Genomic DNA, 27,067 nt, shown 5'->3' with positions numbered 1-27,067 from the left:
TCACAAATTTCGTCACTGGCAGCAAGAGAACCATAGCTTAGTGATCAGAGCATCGGGCGCGATCCCAGGAGACGCGGATTCGAATCCTGCCGGTCCGCAATTTTTGATATGACGTATTTAAAATTATTTAGAAATTTCCTTGAAGTGTAGGTAAAACACTATAAAAATTATGAAACTTGGGAACAATTTCTCAGCAGATAACTGTTAAATTCTATAGAAAAACTAGCTTATGCTCGCGACTTTGTCCGCGTGGACTACAAAATTTCAAAACCCTATTTCACCCCCTTAGGAGTTGAATTTTCAAAAATCCTTTCTTAGCGGATGCCTACGTCATAATAGCTATCTGCATGCCAAATTATAGCCCGATCCGTCCAGTAGTTTGAGCTGTACGTTGATAGATCAGTCAGTCAGTCAGTCAGTCATTCAGTCAGTCAGTCAGTCACCTTTTCCTTTTATATATATAGATGTACTAAGTGTCGATAACTAGTATTAACAATAATCCTCAATAAGTAACACTGATAAGATATTCAGCGGAATTAATAAAGATAATATTAAAATAACTCTTAAAGTAAGCGTGTCAGTTATTATCGCCAGCATGAGGTTGCTACTGGTCGTTGTTAGCCTTTCCTTGGCTTCCGCTGAAGAGTATTCGCCAATAAACCGGAACTACCATGAAGAGATCGGCATACCAGAGGCAAGGCGGATCAAACTCGCTGAGAAGTCTGTGGACTTTGATGGCGCAAGGATTACAGGTGGACAGAACTCGTGGTTAGGATATCAGCCACATGTGGTAAGACGTGTTGAATTTTGTGTTTTTGTGGAGATTAGATTAAAATTGAGGCATTCGTATAGATGCGTATATTGGACGCATAACAAACCGAATCGTCTAAGTGCGGGAATTCATCCAGAAGGAATAACCATATTGGATTAACAGAACAGAAAGTACTTCTAATTTTTTTCATTTCATAGCCTCAATAGCTCAACGGTTAAAGGTGTGGACTGAAATTCGAAAGGTCGACGGTTCAAACCCCGCCCGTTGCACTATTGTACAGTAATGTACATCGGCCTTAAGAATGACATTTCGGCTTTGTAGAGCGTTGTCTCACTCATACCTATATGAAGTTTTGTCGGTCTCAACGACAGAGACAATGGTCTACCAATCTGCTATCTCCTCCTAAAGGTCGATGTACATTACTTTCTGCCGCGTACTGTATAAATGCGTACCTACTCTTGGCGCTGGTCTCTGTGGTTGCCAGCGTTAGTGGCAATTGTCCTAATTCTTTTACATTAACTGAGCCTCAATAGCTCAACCGGTAAAGGAGTGGACTGAAAACCGAAAGGTCGACGGTTCAAACCCCGCCCATTGCACTATTGTCGTACCTACTTCTAGCACAAGCCTGACGCTTAGTTGGAGAGGAAAGGGGAATATTAGTCATTAAACATAGCTAATATTCTTTAAAAAAAATAATTAACGAATCAAATATTATTCAGGGTGGTCTCCTCATCGACTTGACGGTCAACATGCAGTCAGTATGCGGGTCCTCTCTTATATCGAGGACGCGGTTGGTGACTGCCGCCCACTGCTGGCGACACGGCAACTTCCATGGGAGACAACTCACTGTGGTACTAGGCTCCGTGCGCCTGTTCTCGGGCGGTATCAGACAGCTGACGGACAGAGTGACAATGCATCCTAACTACAGGGAACAGCATCTTCACAATGACTTGGCCGTTATTGCCATCAACCAAGTTGCTTTGAACAGTAAGTAAAACTTCTCGAAGGTTTTTACCATCTTCAGTAGCTATCTTAAATCTCATACCTGTTTTTTTTATATTTTTTTATAATAAGTACAATTAGTTTAAGTCACTTATTGCAAGTGAATTTAAACAACAATGGCGGTGATTCTGTAGTTTTTCGTTAAACTAAATTTAGAATATCGTATTTAGTATTTAGAGCATTTTAATATTGCTAAAAAAGGACGGAACATGAATTTTACATGTAAAGACTCTAAAGTTTAGTGTACACTACAAATTTAGACTATACGCTTGCGACTGGCAGCTAAAGTCACGAGGTTTGACGGCTCTAAATTAAACTTAAAACTGTCAAACTATGTCTGTCCTTTTCATATAATATTAGTAAGAAGAGGATGCGAATGCTCTACAATTTAGTTGTATTCTGAATCAGTACCATTATTTAGTCATGCTCCTTTAAAATCCGATTTCGACCAGGTAGAAAGGTTTGGTTTTTAAAACGTCCTAAATTTTAACTAACATGTTTGCAGATGCCGTGAATCCTATCAGAATTCCCAGTGGCAATAACAACTATGCTGGAGCATGGGCCACGGCGGCAGGATTTGGTAGAACCGAAGAAGGTACTTCATATTGTACATACCTTACACCCGGCTGTACTCACGTGTTTAGTCGACCTTAGCCCGACTAGTTTCGAACCCATCCGGGGTACTTTTTCAAGGAATCAGTTCGCGCACGCGTCGCAGTTGAGACTGCGCGTCGCGCGCGCCGCTGCTCGCACAGCCCGTTGTGAGGTTGGCTGAGGGGGACGGGGGACGGGGGGCGGGGGACGGGACAGCTGGAGCCGTCACCGTAATCCATGCAAGCGGAGCTGTTGTCATTGATGTCACAGATGTCATTGTCTTAGCGTCAAAAAGCGGTTTCCACGCTGAGGGTAGCATCCATCCATTGTCACGATTGAAATTCGGGTGGCGACTAATTTCGATCGCTTCTCGAAGGTACTTCAATCCACCAAACGATCCCTCTACTTTTAAATATAATCTTTTTATCATGCTTATCAAATTGGTTTATAATAAGCTATTAAGCTTTTTATGAGATCTACAGATAAATTTATCCTTATGCCGTTAATCGAATAAAAAGTAAATAGTTATAGTGTGATAAGAGTGAAGACTCCGAGTGGTCTACTTACGCAACGTTCGTTGACCTCTACCGTCAGTCAGATGTTTAATTTGCAATATATCGTAAACTTTTACTTTTTTATAGGATTTTTTTTCCGCGTTTTTTTGTGGTATCATATAATCATCATCAGTACCATTAGTCCCGCAAATTGCTATTGCGCTGGAACCATGTCTCATTAACATCGAAATGACGTCATTTTAACGTCAGCCGAAATAAAAATATACCATCAGCTCGAAACTTCAGTCTAGTGCTGACGTCACTAAAATGGCGGCCACGCGCATTCGCAATTTGAGGGACTTATATCACCCGTCTTCGTTTTTGCCAGCGTTCTGGTTACAAGGTTAAGTCAAACAAATCACGCTTTTTGTTCATATTCCAGGCGGGATGATTTCCATGACGCAAGTGCTGAGCTACGTCAATTTGCAAGTGATCACCAATGAAGCGTGCGCGCGAGTGTTCGGCACCGACGCTATAATCGCGTCCACTCTCTGCACGGCCACGACCAACGGGCGGAGCACGTGCGGGGGCGACTCTGGGGGCCCCCTCGCTATTGGCACTGATGCTAATCGCGAACTGGTCAGTTTTATTCATAAACTGCTTCTTAACCAACCTTTTTTTATTTTTATTTATTTATTCAACTCCTTAAATCTAGCATTACAGGAAATAGTCCTAATGCACTAGATTAAGCCTTAAATATTATCTAAATCTAATTAAACTAAATATTAAACTAAAAATTAAAAAAATATATATATATTAAACCCCCAGTTTCGTAGCAGATAGTCCCCAATGCAACACTTGTATGGAAATCAACTCCCAAAAAGAAAAAGGTGTCAGGTGTCCCATGACACCTCACGATTTTTAAACGCCAACTCTTGTGGTAGACGTTTTTTACACGATAAAAACTGACAAGACTGATTTGAAAACCGAAAGGTCGGCGGTTCAAACCCCGCCCGTTGCACTATTGTCGTACCTACCGACTCCTAGCACAAGCTTCACGCTTAGTTGGAGAGGAAAGGGGAATATTAGTTATTTAACATGGCTAATATTCTTTAAAAAAAATTGCTTAAACTGTGCGTGTTATTGTAATATCTCAATAGCTAAGGCCTCGTTCAGGTAGACGCGAGGCGTAGCGCAGAGCTTTTTTTATGATGAAGCGCTGGGCAGCGCCCGCAGCGAATAAATTTAAATAAAATCAATTCAATTAATAGTTTTGTTTTACTTTGGACTTAAATCTCAAATTCTGGGTGATTCATGATAAAACGTTATTGTTCAAATATCTCGAAGACTATCGATTTCCGCCCATACATGTATAGGACAAATTTGTTGCATTTTAGCTCCCCTATCATGTCCTGCAAGGAATACGTCGAGTTACCAGTAACCCTGTATAATATGTTTCTTTTACGTAATTTGCACTAACATACAGCAAAGTAAGCAGTAATACTTAATTTCTTTAATTTTTATCGTATCCTCTACCCTAAGGTTGCCTGGAAGAGATCGCTATTTTAGCGATAAGGCAGCCTATTGTACATGCTATCTTTGTTGTATTTCTATTGTTTTGGTTTTGGTGTACAATAAAGCATATTACACAACACGTACAACAACCCTTACAAGTTAGCCCTTGACTGCAATCTCACCTGATGGTAAGTGATGATGCAGTCTAAGATGATAGCGGGCTAACCTGGAAGGGATATGGTAGTTTTTATTAAACCCGTACCCCTTTGGTTTCTACACGGCATCGTACCGGAACGCTAAATCGCTTGGCGGCACGGCTTTGCCGGTAGGGTGGTAACTAGCCACGGCCGAAGCCTCCCACCAGACCAGACCAGAAATTTAGAAATTATAAAATTCCAAACCCCTGCCAGGAATCGAACCCGGGACCTCCCACTAATAAGACCACAGCGCTCACGACTGCGCCAGGGAGGTCGTCTTTACTTTACTTTACTAATACCATCCCACAAAAACAACTATCCTGTATTAATTTGACGTTGTTTGTTGTACAGATCGGCATCGTATCGTTCAACCACGTGGAGGGGTGCACGCGCGGCCACCCGGCCGGCTTCGCGCGAATCACTTCGTTCGCCGCATGGATCCGTTCACATTTATAACTTTTATCCAATCTTATTTAATACTAGCTTATGCTCGCGACTTCGTCCGCGTGGACTATAAAATTTCAAACCCCTATTTAACCCCCTTAGGAGTTGAATTTTCAAAAATCATTTCCTAGTTCATCATTAGTGACGTCAAAATGCTATATCGCTATCTCTGTCTAATCAGAAATATTTAAATGCTTACAACTTTTTTGTTATTTGATCGATTTAATTAGTTTTTTCAGTTTACGTCATTATTTTTATCCTAGTCTAAATATATAAAAGGAAAAGGTGACGGACTGCCTGATCTATCAACGCACAGCTCAAACTACTAGACGGATCGGGCTGAAATTTTGCATGCAGATAGCTATTATAACGTGGGCATCCGCAAAGAAAGGATTTTTGAAAAATCAACCCCTAAGGGGGTGAAAATGGGGTTTTAAATTTGTGTAGTCCACGTGGACGAAGTCGCGAGCATAAGCTAGTTTATAATAAAGAAATAAAAATTGGTGTCAAATACCCAATAAGGACTTTTATTCCGGGACGGTTCACTAGTAATTATGATTTATGATTTATTTATTCATTTGCTTTCATGGTTACATGAAGCCCCGTTAGGGCATTGCAAAGTTAGGTACATTAACAATACATACATGCTAAATATATAATTATTATACAATTACATGCAAACTACGTGTTACATTATTTTATAATAGATTTTATCAGGTAATTATATAGGGCATTCATTTTGAATCGAAATTATTTTTATTTATTGATCGCACTAATTAATTAAGTTTGTTATAATGTCAATTAGTTTCTTCTTTGTTAATAATTTAGTAATATTAAGTAGGTACAAGTATGTTAATATAAAATAGTTTCGATTTTCAGTAAGAATGTCATATTAAACTTAAATTAACAGGTTATAGTAAGTACAACATAGTCTGAAGCATGGATTTAGAAGTAATAATTCTTATAACTTACATAAGTATTAGTAGGTATTTCAAAATTCTTTGAAAATGAAAATGAAAATGAAAATCTTTTTTATTCGTATAAACTTTTACAAGTGCTTACGAATAGTCGGATGCATCTACCACTGGTTCGGAATGCCTTTCCTGCCGAGAAGAACCAGCAAGAAACTCGGCGGTTGCTCTTTTCAAATATTTGATATAGGTACAAAATTATGCCATGTATAAAATAGTATTTGCAGTCTTGTGCGTTGCTGGAACGAGCTGCAGGTCAAATCCACGCTCTTTTATCATTTAGATAATCTTCAATTGTGTAATATGCTTTTTTCAGGAGCATATTTTTAAAAGATTTTTTAAACTTGTGCAAAGGTAAGTCCAAAGTCTTTGGTCTAAAGTCTAAACATACAAATTACGTAACGACTTACCAGTATAAGCGCTGGCCGGAGCCCCCCGAGGCCAGGCCCCGGCGCCCGCGGCAGCCAGCAGTGCGAGCAGCACGCCCCACTCGCTCGCGCTGTGCACGTTCTGTGCGGACGTCTTCACTAGTTCATACAGACCGGATGAGATCTGACCACAAATTACGTAACGACTTACCAGTATAAGCGCTGGCCGGAGCCCCCCGAGGCCAGGCCCCGGCGCCCGCGGCAGCCAGCAGTGCGAGCAGCACGCCCCACTCGCTCGCGCTGTGCACGTTCTGTGCGGACGTCTTCACTAGTTCATACAGACCGGATGAGATCTGACCACAAATTACGTAACGACTTACCAGTATAAGCGCTGGCCGGAGCCCCCCGAGGCCAGGCCCCGGCGCCCGCGGCAGCCAGCAGTGCGAGCAGCACGCCCCACTCGCTCGCGCTGTGCACGTTCTGTGCGGACGTCTTCACTAGTTCATACAGACCGGATGAGATCTGACCACAAATTACGTAACGACTTACCAGTATAAGCGCTGGCCGGAGCCCCCCGAGGCCAGGCCCCGGCGCCCGCGGCAGCCAGCAGTGCGAGCAGCACGCCCCACTCGCTCGCGCTGTGCACGTTCTGTGCGGACGTCTTCACTAGTTCATACAGACCGGATGAGATCTGACCACAAATTACGTAACGACTTACCAGTATAAGCGCTGGCCGGAGCCCCCCGAGGCCAGGCCCCGGCGCCCGCGGCAGCCAGCAGTGCGAGCAGCACGCCCCACTCGCTCGCGCTGTGCACGTTCTGTGCGGACGTCTTCACTAGTTCATACAGACCGGATGAGATCTGACCACAAATTACGTAACGACTTACCAGTATAAGCGCTGGCCGGAGCCCCCCGAGGCCAGGCCCCGGCGCCCGCGGCAGCCAGCAGTGCGAGCAGCACGCCCCACTCGCTCGCGCTGTGCACGTTCTGTGCGGACGTCTTCACTAGTTCATACAGACCGGATGAGATCTGACCACAAATTACGTAACGACTTACCAGTATAAGCGCTGGCCGGAGCCCCCCGAGGCCAGGCCCCGGCGCCCGCGGCAGCCAGCAGTGCGAGCAGCACGCCCCACTCGCTCGCGCTGTGCACGTTCTGTGCGGACGTCTTCACTAGTTCATACAGACCGGATGAGATCTGACCACAAATTACGTAACGACTTACCAGTATAAGCGCTGGCCGGAGCCCCCCGAGGCCAGGCCCCGGCGCCCGCGGCAGCCAGCAGTGCGAGCAGCACGCCCCACTCGCTCGCGCTGTGCACGTTCTGTGCGGACGTCTTCACTAGTTCATACAGACCGGATGAGATCTGACCACAAATTACGTAACGACTTACCAGTATAAGCGCTGGCCGGAGCCCCCCGAGGCCAGGCCCCGGCGCCCGCGGCAGCCAGCAGTGCGAGCAGCACGCCCCACTCGCTCGCGCTGTGCACGTTCTGTGCGGACGTCTTCACTAGTTCATACAGACCGGATGAAATCTAACCACAAATTAAAAATATTTTAGGGACAATTAAGAGTGAAGCCAACACGACGCGTTGCGCTGGCGATGGCGGTGCGGTGCCAGGTCAGTATTGTTGATATCAAGCTTAACACACAATTTTTTAAACTTTATTTATTAAGGTGACGCAGGACGGTCGACCGAAATTGGCAGCGCACGTGGGTAATATGTTTGCTTTTCACTTGACATTGTATGAGAAAGTTGAGAGGCACGATGATTTTCACTGAAATCAAGCGCGCGAAAATGGTTTAGGAAAAGTATTTTTGAGAAAAAAATTTTTGTTTGCAAAGTAAAGTTATTTTAATTAATGAATAAATAAACAACGTCTAATGATAAATTGTTTTAGAATTTTCATATCCCTAATCTTATTTATTTACGCCCAAAGTTGTCATTAATTTAGTGTTAAAATAGGAATCTTTTGAGCCTCGTAACTTTTAAATTAATATTTTTATCAATATTTTATATATCAATAAACCTAGATAATGACGAGATAAATCGATATAATTCTTAGTTCTGTGCGTACAATATCGAATATTGTTGTATTTTCCCTCCTACGTTTGTATGGAGAAAGCACCGAACTGAGCTACCTTAAGCATGAAAATTAATATTCCATGTAGTATAGAAGCAGGCGTTACTTTGCGGAAGTCCATGATATACAATGAACCAAAAGCTCCGCTGAAACAGGTCGAATCTGTATGGTGCAACAGCTGTGGTAGCCTAGTGGTTAGGACGTCCGCCTTCCAATCGGAGGTCGGGGGTTCGATCCCGGGCACGCACCTCTAACTTTTCGGAGTTATGTGCGTTTTTAAGTAATTAAAATATCACTTGCTTTAACGGTGAAGGAAAACATCGTGAGGAAACCTGCATGCCTGAGAGTTCTCCATAATGTTGTCAAAGGTGTGTGAAGTCTGCCAATCCGCACTTGGCCAGCGTGGTAGACTATGACTAAAACCCTTCTCACTCTGAGAGGAGACCCGTGCTCTGTAGTGAGCCGGTGATGGGTAGATCATGATGATGATGATGATGTAAGTTAGAATATAAGTTTAATAATGTAGGAATCAGTTATTACTTAGATACTAACTATTTTTAAGGAGCGCCAGCTCGCCAACAAATTGGCTCACCAGTTTGGCGAGAGTCAGAAAATGTAGGTACATATCTTGTATCTAATATGTTTTTTTAAATAAGATAATTAAAATTCCGATACAAAAAGCAAAGAAACAAACCAAAACTTACCACATCAGCTTGTTGATAGAACAGCTTGTAAGGCAGTCGATACAGCAGCGTCAAGTAGCGCAGCAACAACGGCGCGCATTGCTCGCAGCGCATGAGGCGCGCGCTCGTACGCAGCAGTGCAGTCAGCACGCGCGTCAGTGCGTGCGAGTTGCAACTGCCCGCCCAGAACACTATCCGCTCTATGTGTGGTCCCACGTCTGGCCATACTGTTTCCACGCGATCTCTGGGAAAACAAACATTATCCATATATATAAAAGAAAAAGGTGACTGACTGATCTAGCAACGCACAGCTCAAACTACTGGACGGATCGGGCTGAAATTTGGCATACAGTTATTATGACGTAGGCATCCGCTAAGAAAGGATTTTTGAAAATTCAACCACTAAGAGAATGAAATAGGGGTTTGAAATTTGTGTAGTCGACGCGGACAAAGTAGCAAGCATAAGCTAGTAAGGCATACATTTTGAGCAAAGTTTCGCCATGTCTCTCAATTCAGGATTGCCTAGTCCAAAGGCGAATTGACAAGATGGAGTTTCAGCTTCGGACAGGGATATGTAGACTGAGCAACCAGAAGTGGAACCACGCATAGGGCAGTACGGGCGGGCAGTTGCAACTCGCACGCACTGACGTGAGTACTAACCGCATTGTTGCGTACGAGTGCTCGGCTCATGCGGTAATGCGCACCGTTGTCGCTGCGGTACTAGACGCCGTTGTATCGACTGCCTTACAAGCAAAGTCTCGCCACATCAGCTTGTTGATAGAACAGCTTGTAAGGCAGTCGATACAGCAGCGTCAAGTAGCGCAGCAACAACGGCGCGCATTGCTCGCAGCGCATGAGGCGCGCGCTCGTACGCAGCAGTGCAGTCAGCACGCGCGTCAGTGCGTGCGAGTTGCAACTGCCCGCCCAGAACACTATCCGCTCTATGTGTGGTCCCACGTCTGACCATACGGTTTCCACTCGATCTCTAATAAAAGAAAAATATTAATGCATACATTTTGAGAAATGACCCATCATATTTGCTCTATGTGTAGTGCTAGACGCTGAAAAAAATATTCAAATCCAACAAAGATTTACAACAGGCATTTTAATTTTGGAGTGGGAGCTGGGTCTTCTATCCCTTTCTCGCAAAACGAAAATTTGTATGAAACCGCACGAAGCTACTATGGCATTAGTAAGGCGTGACGTCAAAATGCTATATCGCTATCTCTGTCTAATCAGATATATTTAAATGCTTATAACTTTTTTGTTATTTGATCGATTTAATTAGTTTTTTCAGTTTACGTCATTATTTTTATCCGTCATATTTGCTCTATGTGTCAATTGTCTCTCAAAGATATAATCGTAAAATATAGACGCACTGTAATGATAAGTCCAGCTGCTCGATAGTGACTATTTATTTTTATTCTACCTGCATGCACTTTTTATGTACTTAGTAATACGCATACAACATCTTTCCCCTAAAACAAACAAATTAAGAAACAATGGTATAAACTAAATCTAAAATACTAAAAATTAATAGAACTCCGCATATAGGTAATACTTAACTCTAATTAAACATACTTAGACTAAACATTATTTTCTATTAAAAAATGATGCTAGTTGTTTACGAGCCTTACGCGCTGCCGCTCGACCTTGACCTTTATCCGACCCACTAGGCGAGGCACTAGCCGACCGAAGACGAATCTCGTGGTCACTACCTTCACTGGACCCGTCAGTGCCACCGGCATATTCCTCTGCATCCCCGTGCAGGCTGGCACGGTCTGCATCATGGTCACTATCCCCCTTCTCATCGAAAGAAGCAGGAGGTGACTGACTAGCCGTCGGACAAAGTTCCGCCCGAATGAGGTGACGCCGGTTGCGTCTATATTTTCTGCCAGACCCATCGACAACAAAATATGATCGCGGCTGTGGCGTGGCAGCCTGTACCGTCATGCGACGCCGTTCAGTTTTACCATCCGCCATTATTACCTGTTCGCCTGGACTTAATTCCGGTAAATCACGCGCATGTCTGTCGTAATATTGTTTAGCGCGAAGTCGATTACGATTTATGTTGATGAAGTCGGAATCGTTATTCCTGTCCGGTTGCAACTTATCGGTATGAACCGGAAGCGTGGTATTCAATCGTCTGCCCATTAACAACTGAGCCGGTGAACTAACCCCATCACGCGGAGTTGACCTAAAATTAAGCAGCCCGAGATAAAAATCAGATCCAGTCATTATTGACTTTTTTATAATGTTTTTCACAGTCTGAACCGCCCTTTCACTAAGCCCGTTAGCCTGTGCATAATTAGGTGAAGTGGTGGTGTGTTTGAAACACCAATCTAAACTAAACTGTCGAAACTCTTTCGATGAATACGAACTTCCGTTATCCGTTATGAGCTCAGAAACTACGCCATGCCTTGCAAACTGGTCTTTCATGGCTGTGATCACCACCCTCGAACTCGTGTTAGATATAGGACTAACTTCTATGAAGTTAGAAAAATAGTCTACAAGTATTAAGAAATATTTTTTACCAAAAACAAATATGTCCGAACCGACTTTTCTCCATGGCAAATTTGGAACTGTATGCGGAATCATGGACTCCCTAGCCGGCCTCGCGGCGTGCTCGGCGCACGCTATACACTCTCGTACCTTTCGCTCCACGTCGCGCGATATCCCGCTCCAAAACATGACGTCACGCGCGCGCCTTTTACAACGGTCAATGCCTAGGTGGCCTTCGTGTACGCGATCCAGCATTTCGCTCCTCAATTCACGCGGTATAAACACCAAGTTATCCTTAAACAAAACCCCGCCTACATATTCGAATGACGTTCTATAGGACCAATGCGCACGAACCAGACGATCTGCATCAGATCTATAACGCGGCCATCCATGCAATAAGTAATCAATTAAAATTTTGCACTCCGGATCTTTAACCGTCGCTTCCTTAACGCGTCGTAATTTATCGTCACTGTATGGTGCGTTATTTAAAAGAAAACACGCCTGTGCATCGACTTCCGATGAGACTTTATCGTGCATGGGTTCCGCCAGCGCCGCTCGAGATAACGTGTCGGCCAGGTACATGTATTTACCAGGTTTATAAACCACATTGAAGTCATAACACTGAATACGTAACATCATGCGCTGTAATCTCGCCGGAACTCCATCTAAAGACTTTTTAAACAGAGATTCGAGCGGTTTATGATCGGTTTCTATCACAATATCTGACCTTCCGTACACGTACTGATGAAACCTTTCCAAAGCGAATACTATCGCTAGCATTTCTTTTTCGATTTGCGCGTATCTAGTCTGGGTCTCTGTAAGCGTAACCGAAGCGAATTCTACCGGGCGGCCTGCTTGCAGCAGCGCGGCGCCGAGCGCGTGCGCGCTCGCGTCCACCGTCAGCAGCACGGGCTGCGTGCGCGAGTACAGCGCCAGCACCGGCGCGCGGCACAGCGCAGCCTTCAGCGCCGACACCACCTGCTCGTGACTACTGTCCCAACACCACTCTATACCTTTTCGCAATAACCCTCTAAGAGGATTCACCATTTTAGCGTAATCGGGAATGAACTTTGACAAATAATTTGTCATGCCCAGAAATCTCTCTAATGAGGCTCGGTCGTTCGGACTAGGCATGTCACTAATAGCTCGTAGTTTATTAGTATCGATTTGCATACCCCTCTCACTAAACGTATGTCCTAAGTAGGTAACCTGTTGAACACAAAACTCGCATTTGTCGCGATTAAACCTAATACCTACTTCACGCGCTCTATCTAGTAACGATTTCAGTCTGGCATCATGTTCTTCAATAGTACGTCCGTGTACTATAATGTCGTCAACGAACGACTCCACCCCATCTAAGTCCTCAAGAAATTGGCGAATTTTTGCATGAAACACCTCACTGGCACAGCTCACGCCGTACGGCAGCCGCAAAAACTGAAAGCGACCAAACGGAGTGCCGAACGTGCATAGGTCAGCGCTTTGGTCATCGAGTTCGATCATCCAAAACCCCGAGCGCGCGTCTAGTTTACTGAAATACTTGGCGCCGTGCAGCGTGGTGGCTATCTCGGTGAGCGTGGGCAGTGGGTAGTGCGCGCGGCGGATGGCGCGGTTGAGCGGCCGCGGGTCAAGGCACACGCGCACGCTGCCGTCTTTTTTCGCTGGAAGTACAATAGCGTTCACCCAGGGCGTCGGATGTGTCACTTTTCTTATTATGCCCATCTGTTCCATTTTTTCTAGTTCACTTTTTAATTTATCTCTTATACCTATTGGTATTTTACGAACCGGACATACCGACGGGTACGCATCTTTATCTAATACGATTCTATATTTTCCCGGCAATTTACCTACACCTTGAAACAAATCACTATAATAATCTATATTTATTGCAAAAATACGCTTAATAACGCCTATACTCTCACAGGTATCTTTTCCGAGAACACTTTGACAATCATCTCTGGATATAACAAAGCTAATAACATATTTATTCTGTTTATACAACCACAGCATTTCCAGTGAGCCTACGATAGGTAAATAATTTCCACAAAATGATCGAGCCCTTAAATCACATGGTTTCAAATCATTCACCGCGTATCCTAATTTTTTAAAAGTCTTAAGCGATAATACATTCAGATCCGAACCAGAATCTAATTTAAAAATCTCTGACATACCATTTTTACACAGCGTTAATCTTTCAAACCACTTACTGTCTTTATTCCGGATGTCGTTTTGCAGAGTAGACACATACAATAAATCATCATCATATTCCTCATCTAATTCAAACACTTTTCTAGTAGCACTAGTAGCTTTTAACGGACAAGAAATCTTTTTGTGACCCTTCTGGTTGCACAAAAAACACTTTAATCTCGCTGGACACATCTGTGAATTAGCATGGAATTCGCCACACGAACACTTTGTGTTCGACCGAGAATCGAACCGACGACCCGGCGTGTTGCGCGCGAAGCTGTAACCGGCGGGCCGTCCACCCGCGCCCGCGCCGCTGCTGCCTCCAGGCCGCGCCCGTGCGCGCGCACCGAACAATGCATCCACCGAAGTCCCGCTCGCCGCTGAATTAGTTACTTCAATCTGCTTACCTTCTGTAAGCGATATTTCATTAGCGTGACAAATCTTCATGGCTTTTTCCAAGGTTAAGTCATCCGTTCTAAGCAATCTGTCTCGCACTGTGCTGTCAGAAACTCCACAAACGATTCGATCTCTTATCAATCCATCTTCCAAGTGCTCGAACTCACAGTGCTGACTTAATAGACGCAATGCTGTGACGTATGTGTCCACGTTCTCCCCGACTTCTTGATTACGTGTGAAGAATCGAAATCTAGCCATCGTTGTGTTAGGTTTGGTTCCGAAATATTCGTTAAATTTTTTGACGAGAACGTCGATGTCATCTTGACTTTCGTCCTTTAAGAACTTGAAGGTCGAATATATGTCGTAGCCGTCCGGTCCAATAAGATTTATGAGGAGACTCGCCTGTACCTCTTTTGTCTCCTTATGTACTCCCGAAGCCTTCAAAAACACATTAAACTGTTTGTACCATTTACGCCACGCGTCCGCCCGACTGGCCGGGCCACCTTCCAATATCAAATCCGCTGGAGGCCGTGCGTGTTCCATCGTAAATTCACCAAATCCTAGTTGCACACAACTTCTATTTGATATTTAAACCGTTTAATATCAAAACTGTACTTTGAATCACTTTAATTATAATAATTAACTGAGCACCGCTGTCACCATGTAATGATAAGTCCAGCTGCTCGATAGTGACTATTTATTTTTATTCTACCTGCATGCACTTTTTATGTACTTAGTAATACGCATACAACACGCACCTGTTTTGTATAAGAGTTTGTCCTAGAAGTTCCAAAAAGAATATTGTAATGTCTTCCAGTTGAGGGTTCAGTTGCATGCTGTCAGTGTCTGGCGGAATGCCCACAGCGACCATCGCTCGGATCAATTCCTATACAAAAATAAGGTTTCAATACGGTATTTGACAACTAGTCAAATCAGTAACTTTTTATCAAACGTCAAAACGCGCGCTTAGTATGCGAGATTCTATGAAATACCGGTGTGTGACGTCACAATCATTTGACGTGCTTTTATTAGTTTAATTGATAATTTAAAATGGTTATTACACTTAAAACCAACAAAGGACGAGGATTTTACGTATTTTGGAAGACCCTCTACTTAATAATTTAGAGCCTCAATAGCTCAACCGGTATAGGAGTGGACTGAAAACCGAAAGGTCGACGGTTCAAATCCCGCCCGTTGCACTATTGTCGTACCTACTCCTAGCACAAGCCTGACGCTTAATTGGAGAGGAAAGGGGAATATTAGTCATTTAATATGGCTAATATTCTTTATAAAAAAAAAAAAAAAAAAACACTGAGAAATAATTTATTTTTGATGTAGTCAAATACCCAATTCAAAGATATGTGAAACCATTCAAAGATACAGGATGTAACCAGAACGCTAACAAAATCTTAACGTTATTGTTATACTACATAAACACGATCCAGTACCAATAACTATTTGCCTCATTTTATAGTTTCAATTTTTCAAACCCGCAATGTATAGCGTGCAAAATTTGGATCAATGCCCCCGCTTACGACGCGGCATTGACTCCGAGTAGCCTACTTACGTAACGTTCGCTGACCCCTAGCGTCAATCAGATGTTTTATTTGCAATTTATTGTAAACTTTTATAAAATTATAGGATTGTAAAAAAAAAATTGCGTTTTTTTGTGGTATCATATCAGTAATCATCAGTACTGTCACCTATCTTCGTTTTTGCCAGCGTTCTGTTTACACCCTGTATTTAAAACCATTCAAAGATATTTGACCTACATGTACCCACATTCCAACGAATAAACGTTTATTTATTTAAAAAAAAACCACTTATACAAGGGAGTTAAAAAGTCACAGTTAAAACTATTTTGTTATTACCTGTAAGCTTTCGAGCTGCAAAAACTTGGTTTCAGTTATGAGGAGTCCCGGGAAGTTGCATTTGGCGACGCACTCAATTGCCGTGTCTATCAAGCTCTTTTCGTGTGGAGTTGGCGCTCTTATACCTACAACAAAATTGTTTATTTTAGAATCACCGCCAACAAATATTTCATACAAGAGTCAGTAAAAGCTGGCACATACGAGAAAGGAAAATGTGACTGATCTATCAACACACAGTTCAATTTATTATGCGTAGGCATCCGTTAAGAAAGGATTTTTCAAAATTCAACTCCTAAAGGGGTAAAATAGAGGTTGAAATTTGTGTAATCCACGCGGACGAAGACGCGGGCATAAGCTAGTTCTCAATATAAAAATTACTAAAATGTCATTATATCAAATTCATTGGTTAGATAAACGTTTCTGGCAGTTGTAAAAAAGCTGCGCGATTGCGGGAGAATGATAGCTACAATGTCACGATCGCAATCACCTCTGATTGGTTGACGCTCGCTCACTATTGGCTACAATTTATTGTTGCAAGAAGAATAAATTCAGCCAATCACAACAATTGGGATTGTAATAATGATTGATGCAGTTTTTACGAAATCGACCTACAAGTCCATTTTAGTTAAAAACACTAAAACGTCAAAGTGAATGGGAGAGTGGGATGAGTGAAAGAATGAGTAGGTAAGAGAGATAGAGATAGTAGTTACCACTTTCCCCAAGGGCGATGTAGGAGTATATGCTGGAGAGCAGGCCGCTGTCGCCGCGCGTCGCTTCGCGTATAAGTGATACTTTTCCTTCGGGGGAAAGGTAGTCTTCCGCTTCCACTAGAACCTGCATAGAAAATCATTTTTAGGGTTCCGTACGTCAAAAGGAAAAAAGGGACCCCTTATAGGATCACTTTGTTGTCTCTCTGTTTGTCTGTCTGTTCGTCGTGTCTGTCAAGAAAACATACAGGGTACTGCCCGTGTTGACCTAGAATCATGAAATTTGGCAGGTAGGTAGGTCTTATAACACAAGTAAAGGAAAAAATACGAAAACCGTGAATTTGTGGTAACATCACAAGAAAAATGTGTTCACGAAAAAAATTATTTACTAAAGCGCATGTAGATGGCTCAATCCGTCATTAACATGCAAGTGTTCTACATAAAAGTGTTCATCTACTTTGTACGATAGTACGGAACCCTTCGTGTGCGAGTCCGACTTGTACTTGGCCGGTTTTTTATATTTTATTTCGTATCGACCATGACAAAATCAAGCACCGCTTCACCTCGTTCAGAATACCAGTTATTTGGCAGGTTTTTCAAAACGTTTAATCAAAGCAAACGCATTGTGCCTGGTCTCATACCTTGGGCAGCAGTCGTCCTATATACAAAGTGTGCAGTATCTCGAGTAGGTGTCGCCAACTGTCCCGCACGCAGTCCGCGTGGCGCGCCGCAACTGCGCACGCGCGACGCAGTGAAATCTGCGCTTTACTCGACTGCCCCAGTGACACTCCTGAAATACATTACAGCATAAATAGTTGAACTTTCACAACGCTCCATTTTTTTTTTTTTTTTAATAGATATAGCGAGCAAGCGAGCAGGCGGGTCACCTGATGTTAAGTGATTACCGCCGCCCATGAACATTTGCAGCACCAGAGGAGCCGCCGATGCGTTGCCGGCCTTTTAGGAATTTGTTGGTCCGCCCCTTGAATAACCCCATGTTATAATCTAGTGGGAACACCGCCGATGGGAGTTGGTTCCACAGTTTGCACGTGCGTGGAAAGAAGGATCTGGCGCAGCGGACGGTCGAAGTGCACCAGACACCCAGATGGTGAGGGTGAAATTCCTTACGGTGGCGCGCGGTGCGGTTGTAGAAAAAAGAGGGTGGAATGAGGTCAAAAAGCTCTTCAGAGCACTCCCCATTATACAGGCGATAGAACACGCATAGAGAGCTAACGTCTCTGCGGTGCTCCAGGCTTTCCAACGAGGCGGTTAGTTTGGGATCGTCCACAAGTCGAACAGCCCGCCTTTGGATCCGATCAAATGGAAGGAGTTGGTACTGGGGTGCTCCAGCCCAAAGGTGGGAGCAGTACTCCATGTGAGGGCGGACTTGCGCCTTATAGAGTAGGAGCCTATGCTCGGGCGCGAAGTACCGCTTTGCTCTGTTGAGCACCCCAAGCTTTTTGGAGGCTAATTTGGCCTTGCTTTCCAAATGATCGCGGAATTGAACCTCGCTCGAAATGTGGACTCCAAGGATCCCAATGCTGTTGGAAGGTGTGAGGGGAGTGCTCTGAAAGAGAAGAGGCAGTGTAAAAGGGGACTTCTTGGCAGAAAACGCGCAAACCTGTGTTTTAGTTGGCAAGCGATCCATACAAGCGAACTGATTAAATTACCTATCACCACTTCCGGATCACCGACCTGTCGGCACATGGTTTGAGTGTGTGTGTGTGTACGGGTAATTATTATAGGGCTAAGCGTGGCTGACGTCTGAACGAAGCCAATCAAGCGGGACAAGGACAAGGCTATACGTATGCTTCTCGCTCGCATGACACGTGACACTTGTGACGCCAGCGTGGTAATGGTACTAAAACGCGGAGCAATGCTCAAGCTCGTTCAACGCTATGAGAGCAGCTCAGTCACGGAGATTGTTCGATCCTATGTCTTCAGAGGTCGGCGCAGACGAGCGTTCGAATGACGCCGATGTATTCACTTACCTATAGCGATGTATGAAGCGTGTTGCGGCGTCAACAGTCCAGTGAACTTGCACAGCGTCAACAGCAGCGTGTCCAGCGTCAGAGTGTCGGACGACAGTCGCGCGACTAATGCGGCGCAACGCTCGAGCCCATTCAGCGCTATGAGGGCAGCGCAGTCACGAAGATTGTTCGATTCTATGTCCTCAGAGGTCAGCGCAGACGAGCGTTCGAATGACGCCGATGTATTCACTTACCTATAGCGATGTATGAAGCGTGTTGCGGCGTCAACAGTCCAGTGAACTTGCACAGCGTCAACAGCAGCGTGTCCAGCGTCAGAGTGTCGGACGACAGTCGCGCGACTAACGCGGCGCAACGCTCGAGCCCATTCAGCGCTATGAGGGCAGCGCAGTCACGGAGATTGTTCGATTCTATGTCTTCAGGGGTCGGTGCAGACGAGCGTTCGAATGATGCTGATAGAGCAGTTACCTGATGGAACAAATTTTTTTAAACTTTAAACACGCACAAGGTAGAGGTTTGTAACCATACTACAAGCTATTGCTTAAAATTTGCGGTCATGATTTCTTAAAGATTATGTTTTTTCTTAAAACTGTCTAAGGAATATGATAATGATTTTATTGATGACTAGCTTATGCTCGCGACTTCGTCCGCGTGGACTACAAAATTTCAAACCCCTATTTCACCCCCTTAGGAGTTGAATTTTCAAAAATCCTTTCTTAGCGGATGCCTACGTCATAATAGCTATCTGCATGCCGAATTTCAGCCCGATCCGTCCAGTAGTTTGAGCTGTGCGTTGATAGATCAGTCAGTCAGTCAGCCAGTCACCTTTTCCTTTTATATATTTAGATATGATGAAGTTTGGCATGCAGATAGCTATATGACGTAGGCATTCGCTAAGAAAGGATTTTTGAAAATTCAACCCTGGGGGTGTAATAGGGGTTTGAAATTTGTGTTGTCCACGCGGAGGAACTCGCGAGCAAAAGCTAGTTTCCTAATAAATCAATGAATCAAAATACACAGACAGAACAATAGAATAACTAGCTGAAGCCCCCCACTTCGTAAGCGTGGATTTAGGTTTTTAAAAATTCTTTGGGAACTCTTTGATTTACCGGGATAAAAAGTAACCTATGTCACTCTCCAGGTCTTTAACTATACCCATGTAAAAAATCACGTTGATGCGTTGTTTCGTTGCGACGTGATTGAAGGACAAACCAACAAACCAACAAACAAACGCACTTTCGCATTTTTTATATGGGTACTGATAGGTATCTAAAAAATATTCTATAAAAGGAAAAGGTGACTGACTGACTGACTGACTGACTGACTGACTGACTGATCTATCAACGCACAGCTCAAACTACTGGACGGATCGGGCTGAAATTTTGCATGCATATAGCTATTATGACGTAGGCATCCGCTAAGAAAGGATTTTTGAAAATTCAACCCCTAAGGGGATTTGAAATTTGTGTAGTCCACGCGAACGAAGTCGCGAGCATAGGCTAGTTGATTTATAAGGGTACTGATTTATAATATGGGTACTGATAGACAGATTGGATGAAAATATTTCTTGTTACGAAAAGGTTCCTTGTTAAAGAGTTCACACTCACGGCGGGCGGGCAGGCGACGGGCAACAACCGCGCGTGTAACGCGTGCGGCGGCGGCGGCGCCAGGCGGTACTTAGCGGACGCAGTGCGCCCGCGCCGCTGCAAAACGCGCCACAAGTATGCGTCTCGGAGAGGTCCTACGCGCTCCGCTGGCATCACCATCTCTTTCTCTCTGTAGAGAGACCAAAGGGTTAGAAGAGTCATTACGCATACAATGTGAGAAAAGGCTCGCCTCGGGTTTACTTGGTTTACTTTTGATAATGTCAGTGTAGCGGTTGCCACAATTGCAACTAGATGGCGCTATTCATTCGATAACATTTCATGACGTAGTGCTGAACAAATTTACCGCCGACAGTACTCGCACTAACGGAGTTTTCTGCAACCTGTGCCCTGTTTATCAAACGTTACAAGCCTTGTATTACAAGCGTTTCTCTTGTAAATTTTTGCATTTTTACAAGAATGCGTTTATCAAAACTACACTTGTAAACTACAAGCTACGAGTAATATCACTTGTAATACAAGTGTTTTTCACACTTGTATCTGTGGTTTTGTTCATCAAAAATGCCTTTGTAACTTGTAGCTTGTAACTTGTAACGAAAAAGTTGGAGAGCCTCCGTTGACTCTTAATTTATTTTACAAGTTGTATGCAAGTATGATATTATATAAAAGAATAATTAAATTATCTAGTACCTAGTAGTAAATAGGTAAAATAACTATAAAATAATTCAAAGGTGTAATTTTATTAAACTTATCAATGCTGCTCTTTTTAAATTTGACCAAAACGTGTCTCATGTACATACGAGTATGCTGGCATAATCTTTTTCGGCAGATACAAGTCCAAGCGACTGACATAGCAATAGTATCTTTTTCCACTCTGCTATTTTTTGGTCTTTAGATAATTTATCAGTAAATGCGCCAAATAAAATATCTTTTTTGTCACGAATTACTTAATTGAAGAATAATTGTAACTTTCGAATCAGATTTCGCCATTTTATGCAGTGTAATTCGAATAGCGAAATTTTTTAAAGTCTATCCTTTTTTTCAAATTTTAAGTCTAACCTTAATTCATGAAAAAGAATGTAATATTTTTAATTTAAACTTTTTGTGTCGGTACTTTCTGTTGGTGTACCGAAATAGAATAAATAAAAGTAGATAGGTAAATAAAATAAGAAGCAACAGGTTTTACAAATAGGTTATTTAACACAAAATTAAATTATTTGAAAAATAAAATTATTTTTAACAATAACTTGACTAGTTATGGTACCGTAATTTCTATTTTATCGTCATTTATTACGGTTGAAAAATTATTTTGTAATTTAGCATTTATTTAGCAAAAATAAAGTGTTATAAATTAAAAATACAAGTTCTACAAGTCTTGTAAAATCCTACAAATCTTGTGAAATTATTTGATAAACATAATTTACAAGAGTTTGTAAAAAAGTTCTTGTAACTTGTAACTTGTAGCTTGTAGACTTGTAATGTTTGATAAACAGGGCAGACTATATAAAGAAGTTTTAAGACACAACCGTCGGCCCAGCTGGCGCTACCGAGCAAAAACCAACCGCTCGGTGGGAGATCTCCCTTTGGTACGGTCGAGCCTGCACACCCGTACAACAGTTTCTTCACGTTGTGGTTGTGTTGGTCCACATTCAGCATCATCACTGCTTGGAACGCCGCTATACAATAACTCACTTGATGGAATGGAATATAGCTTCCAGCATTGCCTGCTCGAAGTCCTCAGCGCCGTTGCAGCCGCGTAGATTGCGCACAAAGTCCTCCGCCGTCATCGGCACGTTCAGTTTCTTCGCGTTGTGGTTGTGTTGGTCCACATTCAGCATTATAACGGCGTACGCTAGACGGAACGCTGCGTCTGTGTTTGCGAATGGTTCTCCGTTCGTTGACTGGGAAAACGTAAAAGTAATCAATATTGATGTCAATAGTTCTGCCCAGGCAGTTGAAAAAGACAGGGGTCCTCCTGATTTTTTCGAGAACTGCTACTGCTTATCCCACGGCGGAAAAGAGCTCATTCATTACCATTATACACAAAAGTGGGAATTCGGAACTGTAAAGGACGCTTTTAATCGCTTCATCGAATTCATTTTCAAAAAAAAAAAAGTGTAGTAGTGACCTGAAACGCACCTGTAGTTTCTTACCTCTACTCAAGCCTATTACAGAAAACTAGAAAATAGAGACTAGCTCACGAAAGATAAGAGTTGTTTCACTGAACAAACGAAAGGTTCCTAGACAGAGTCGCTACGCCTAGTATATCTACGCGCAGCTCTACGTATTCAAAATTATCTGAGACTACACCTATTATATAATACCGTATAATACACTTGCAGAACATCTTTAAATATATAAAAGGAAAAGGTGACTGGATCTATCAACGCACAGCTCAAACTACTGGACGGATCGGGCTGAAATTTGGCATGCAAATAGCTATTATGACGTAGGCATGCGCTAGGAAAGGATTTTTGAAAATTCAACCCCTAAGGGGGTGAAATAGGGGTTTGAAACTTGTGTAGTCCCCGCGGAAGAACTCTCGAGTATATGGTAGTTCTAGATAAACAAGACAACTCACGTGCCAACGCTCAGCAAATTTTTCCATGACCAGAGATATAAGAGGAGCTTCTCCGGGCAAACGGAAGGTTTCTAGATAGAGTCGCAGCGCCTGGTCTATCCGCAAGCCCGCGTAGTCGAAGCTGTCCGCAAACGCGCCCAGGATGCTGGGCCCGCCGTCCTCTTCGCGAGAAGATCGCTTGCAGATGTATTCACCTAAACATAGTAAAGTGGCAATGGGCAGGGCACATAGTTCGTACAGATGTTAGGGTCCCAAGGCAATCTCGCACCGGAAGACGCAGCGTTGGAAGACCCCTCAATAGGTGGACGGACGACATCAGACGAGTCGCAGGGAGCCGCTGCATTCAGGCGGCGCAAGACCGTGCGGCGTGCGGACGTCCCTACAAGAGACCTATGTCCAGCAGTGGACGTCTATTGGTTGATGATGATGATGATGAAACATAGTAAAAATATCGAAACTGTCATGCGTGGTAGGTATTAATAAAATCTATACATATAAAAAACTAGTCCCGACTGACTGATCTATCAACACACAGTCTAAACCGCTGGGGTTAGAAACTTGAAATTTTGACAGCAAGACGTAAGTTTCTTTTATAACCCTTATATCTTTGGAACTCTTGTAGCTTTAGTCATCTTCAGACTTCCAGAAAAAGTTCTTGAAATCTACATAACGAATTATGAAATATAACGTACCAATCATTTTCTTATCCAGATCGGGGTTTTCTCTCAAAAACAAGGCAACTTTATGTGGATCTAACGGCGTAGATAATATCCCATGCTCCTGTAAAAACTCTATACCCCTTTCAGGTTTCTGATTGAATAGATCCGTGCCTTGTGTTACCCACTAAAACAAACAAAATAATTTCATATACAGCCTACAGCAATATTTTAAAAAGGTAAACTTTGTAAGTTTGTATGTACGAGGTAATCTGTGAAACTGCTCATCCCATTTCAAAAATTCTTTTACTGATACACAGCTACATTTTCCCAGAGTGCTTAAATTATATAAATGCTTAAATTATCTTAATATATAATATGAAAAGATGACTGATTGACTGACTGATCTATCTCTCTGTACCGAATTTCGTTGAAATCATGAAACGGATGTCGTGAAAAGCTAGCAGACAGAAAGACAGATATATTAGTATGGATTATGGTTTTCAATAATATGGAGTCCTTATAGATAAATACCTTCTTCATATTCCTAACATTATCCAATTCAGCTTCAGTAGGTAGATCCAACGGTGCCTTGTGTCTTCCCGTCCTGGTCCCGAAGTACTGGCTTATATCATGAGTCACGTGGTCACTGACCACTGACACATCGTCCATCCCGCCCAGTTCCAAGGAAACATGGCCGCCGCGGCAACAATCTCTATCTTTCTCTCTTCTCTCTTCCTCTTCCGCATTCCCCGTATCTATCTCAACTTTTTGCATCGTACCCATCTCTATCGCCTCTACAATCGTCATTAACGCTTCTAACGACATCGTATGGATATTATACGCAGTCGAAGACACGACGTTTTTAGATAACAATTTCGCTAATTCCTCAAATACATTAGTACAGTATACATCACAATCGAAGTTTAAATACAATTCCGTACATAATCCGGGTATTTGAAACATTTGAGCTAGATTTTCTAAAGCTATATGGTGGATTTCTTTCAACTCGTATATGGATTTGGTGGTGTCGGCGGATACGATTTCTATGATCTTCTTAAAGAATGCTTCCATTTGGTATTTTAGATGCAATCTGAGCGCTTCGAATAATAAAAACCATATTTGTAAGTCGAGAGCGAATATTGTTATCTTTTCTGTGTCTAGTAACTGAAAAAGAAATTAGGAAGTACAGTACGCGGCAGAAAATAATGTACATATCGACCTTCAGAAGGAGATCAGAAGGCGGATTTGTAGAGCATTGTCTCAGCCGAGAACGACAAAACGTCATATAGGTATGAGTGACAGAGACAACGCTCTGCAAAGCCGAAATGTCATTCTAAAGGCCGATGTACATTACCTTCTGCCGCACACTGTATGTAAAGCAATGTTTAAGCTGTTAATAAAAAAGACTGCTCTAGCCCACTACATCAGTTTCCGCTGGCCTTGATATTTTAGGTGTATGTCCTGTGCCTAAGATTAAGTCGCAAGAATTCAGTAACTACTAAGAGAACTACAGCTAATGTTTACTATATGAAGTGATGTATTTAAAGTGGTGATAATAAAAAAAAACCGGCCAAGTGCGAGTCAGGCTCGCGCAATGAGGGTTACGTACTACAGTCGTATTTTTTCAACATTTTGCACGATAATTCAAAAACTATGATGCATAAAAATAAATAAAAATCTGTTTTAGAATATACAGGTGAAGACCTTTCATATGATACCCCACTTGATATAGTCACTCACTCCGAAAGTTGAAATTACTAATTATTAGTTCATGACCACAATTTAATTTTTTTTGTGTGATCTAACCCTAAATTCACGGTTTTCAGATTTTTCCCCAAATCTCAGCTATAAGATCTACCTACCTGCTAAATTTCATGATTCTAGGTCAACGGGAAGTACCCTGTAGGTTTCTTGACAGACAGACGGACAACAAAGTTCTATAAGGGTTCCGTTTTTCCTTTTGAGGTACGGAACCCTAATTATTGTACTCACGCTCAACAAATTCCTGCACAGTGGATCCTGTACGAGGTAGAGAAGGGAGGGGTATTTGGCTATCTGGTCCGCGCCCACTTCTAGTGCCGTTCCCACTAGGCTCAGGCCGAGGTGCACCATCGCTGACGTGTTCTGTGTGTCCAGCGGGTTGCAGAGGGATATTAGAAACCTGTTAAAGGTCGAGACAAGAAATTGATGAAAAAAGATGTGTGCTATGCTGTGTACATGGAAAAGTGAGATTTTTCAAAAATCTAAGTCCACCATCGTGGGTTTGAAAATAGACATCATTTTCGTTATCAAAACCCCATTTTTTTAAATGTCTTCTTTTAGTACCAGTGGTTTCCCGTTGCGTTCTGCCCCATGTTTTTTTGGAGTTATTTAACTCCCAAGGCCGCTGTCGCCTCTTCCGGCTAGTTGACCGGCCGGGTGAATGGATATACGCCAGGGCCTCGTCCGTTATCTAGCAGGGGGTACCACGAGCAGGTGAGGTCGACAGTTGGGGCCGACTAGATGACCGACCAACCGAGACCGGTTTCCCCCTTACCCCCTTGTAAGTATATTAGAATAAAAAAAATCTAGTACAACAGAATTAGCCAGAATGGCATGTGACTAACCTAAACAGCTCCCTGACGCAGGCAAGTCCGTAGGGCTGCAGCTGTAAGGTTTCGTCCTGCGGAGTGAACCGTATGCCTCTGTGGTTCACATACTCCTCTAACTTCTCTCCTTCGCTCTGAGCTTCCTCCTTCACTACTGCCGGGGTGGATTCCGTTGGTTGTTCTGGTTCTGAGGACAAAACTATAACAACCTCCAGCCAATCCAGTCTTATACTTGGACGAATCGTTACGTCAGCCCGTCGTCACCACAACCCGTGCCCGATTGGTCGAAATATCTAAATATATAAAAAGAAAACATGACTGACTGACTGACTGACTAACTGATCTATCAACGCACAACTCAAACTACTGGATGGATCGGACGGAGTAGCTATCTAGCTATTATGACGTAGGCATCCGCTAAGAAAGGATTTTTGATAATAGGGGACTACACAAATTTAAAATAGGGGTTTCAAATTCGTGTAGTCCACGCGAACGAAGTCGCGAGCATAAGCTAGTCGACAAATATAAACTTCAAATTAATTGTGGTATGTACCCGTTATTTACATTAAAATAACTCATTAAATCAATAACACGGAAAATCTACTAAAATTTCAAATTTAAATTTAAATAAACAATTAAAGCTATATCAAATCAACAACATAAAGAAACACACACAACACACACACACCCACACAAACACACACACATACACATACACGCACGACACATTGCATGCTAATTGTTTAGACTTATTTATAGTTTTTGTTAACACAACAATGTTTGAGACTGAGGCGGAGGAGCGGGGACCCTGAGACACAGGTTTATTTAACTCACTTCAGGGTTCCCGACACTAAACTGTAAA

General features: G+C 42.9%; 2 protein-coding genes and 1 long non-coding RNA gene across 3 annotated transcripts in view; 2 read left to right on the top strand and 1 right to left on the bottom strand.

Annotated features, from left to right (window-relative positions):
• The window catches only part of garz (Sec7 domain-containing protein garz), a 51,688-nt gene that overhangs the window by 20,359 nt on the left and 4,262 nt on the right, over positions 1 to 27,067 (bottom strand). Inside the window, exons 7-20 of the mRNA XM_034979046.2 lie at positions 26,224 to 26,392; positions 25,610 to 25,778; positions 24,149 to 24,781; positions 23,651 to 23,801; positions 22,959 to 23,152; positions 22,070 to 22,278; positions 20,381 to 20,549; positions 19,010 to 19,241; positions 17,427 to 17,575; positions 16,789 to 16,912; positions 16,079 to 16,203; positions 14,966 to 15,093; positions 9,147 to 9,369; positions 7,752 to 7,893 (exon numbers count right to left, since the gene is read on the bottom strand). Of these exons, the coding sequence (XP_034834937.2) occupies positions 7,752 to 7,893; positions 9,147 to 9,369; positions 14,966 to 15,093; positions 16,079 to 16,203; positions 16,789 to 16,912; positions 17,427 to 17,575; positions 19,010 to 19,241; positions 20,381 to 20,549; positions 22,070 to 22,278; positions 22,959 to 23,152; positions 23,651 to 23,801; positions 24,149 to 24,781; positions 25,610 to 25,778; positions 26,224 to 26,392 (2,817 nt within the window). The remainder of the gene's footprint in view (positions 1 to 7,751; positions 7,894 to 9,146; positions 9,370 to 14,965; positions 15,094 to 16,078; positions 16,204 to 16,788; positions 16,913 to 17,426; positions 17,576 to 19,009; positions 19,242 to 20,380; positions 20,550 to 22,069; positions 22,279 to 22,958; positions 23,153 to 23,650; positions 23,802 to 24,148; positions 24,782 to 25,609; positions 25,779 to 26,223; positions 26,393 to 27,067) is intronic.
• On the top strand, positions 596 to 5,030 carry LOC117991262 (collagenase-like). Its single transcript, XM_034978837.1, has 5 exons — positions 596 to 790; positions 1,492 to 1,759; positions 2,280 to 2,369; positions 3,305 to 3,501; positions 4,926 to 5,030. Exons 1-5 carry the CDS (start codon positions 596 to 598, stop codon positions 5,028 to 5,030), a joined length of 855 nt encoding a protein of 284 aa, XP_034834728.1.
• The window catches only part of LOC138403656 (uncharacterized), a 94,781-nt gene continuing 82,831 nt past the window's right edge, over positions 15,118 to 27,067 (top strand). The window contains exon 1 of the long non-coding RNA XR_011237874.1: positions 15,118 to 15,159. This is a non-coding gene — a long non-coding RNA (uncharacterized lncRNA). The remainder of the gene's footprint in view (positions 15,160 to 27,067) is intronic.

Source organism: Maniola hyperantus, chromosome 19, assembly GCF_902806685.2.
Source record: "Maniola hyperantus chromosome 19, iAphHyp1.2, whole genome shotgun sequence".
In the NCBI taxonomy this organism is placed as follows: Eukaryota; Metazoa; Arthropoda; class Insecta; order Lepidoptera; family Nymphalidae; genus Maniola; species Maniola hyperantus.
Note: the sequence above shows the minus strand (reverse complement) of the source record. Positions and strands in the feature narration are given on the sequence as shown.

Bases quoted from the DNA above. Each gene is read 5' to 3' on its own strand.
- LOC117991262 (XM_034978837.1), top strand. From the start codon at position 596: ATGAGGTTGCTACTGGTCGTTGTTAGCCTTTCCTTGGCTTCCGCTGAA. The intron at 791-1,491 runs GTAAGACGTGTT...AATATTATTCAG, and splicing joins TAGGATATCAGCCACATGTG to GGTGGTCTCCTCATCGACTT. The intron at 3,502-4,925 runs GTCAGTTTTATT...TTTGTTGTACAG, and splicing joins CTGATGCTAATCGCGAACTG to ATCGGCATCGTATCGTTCAA.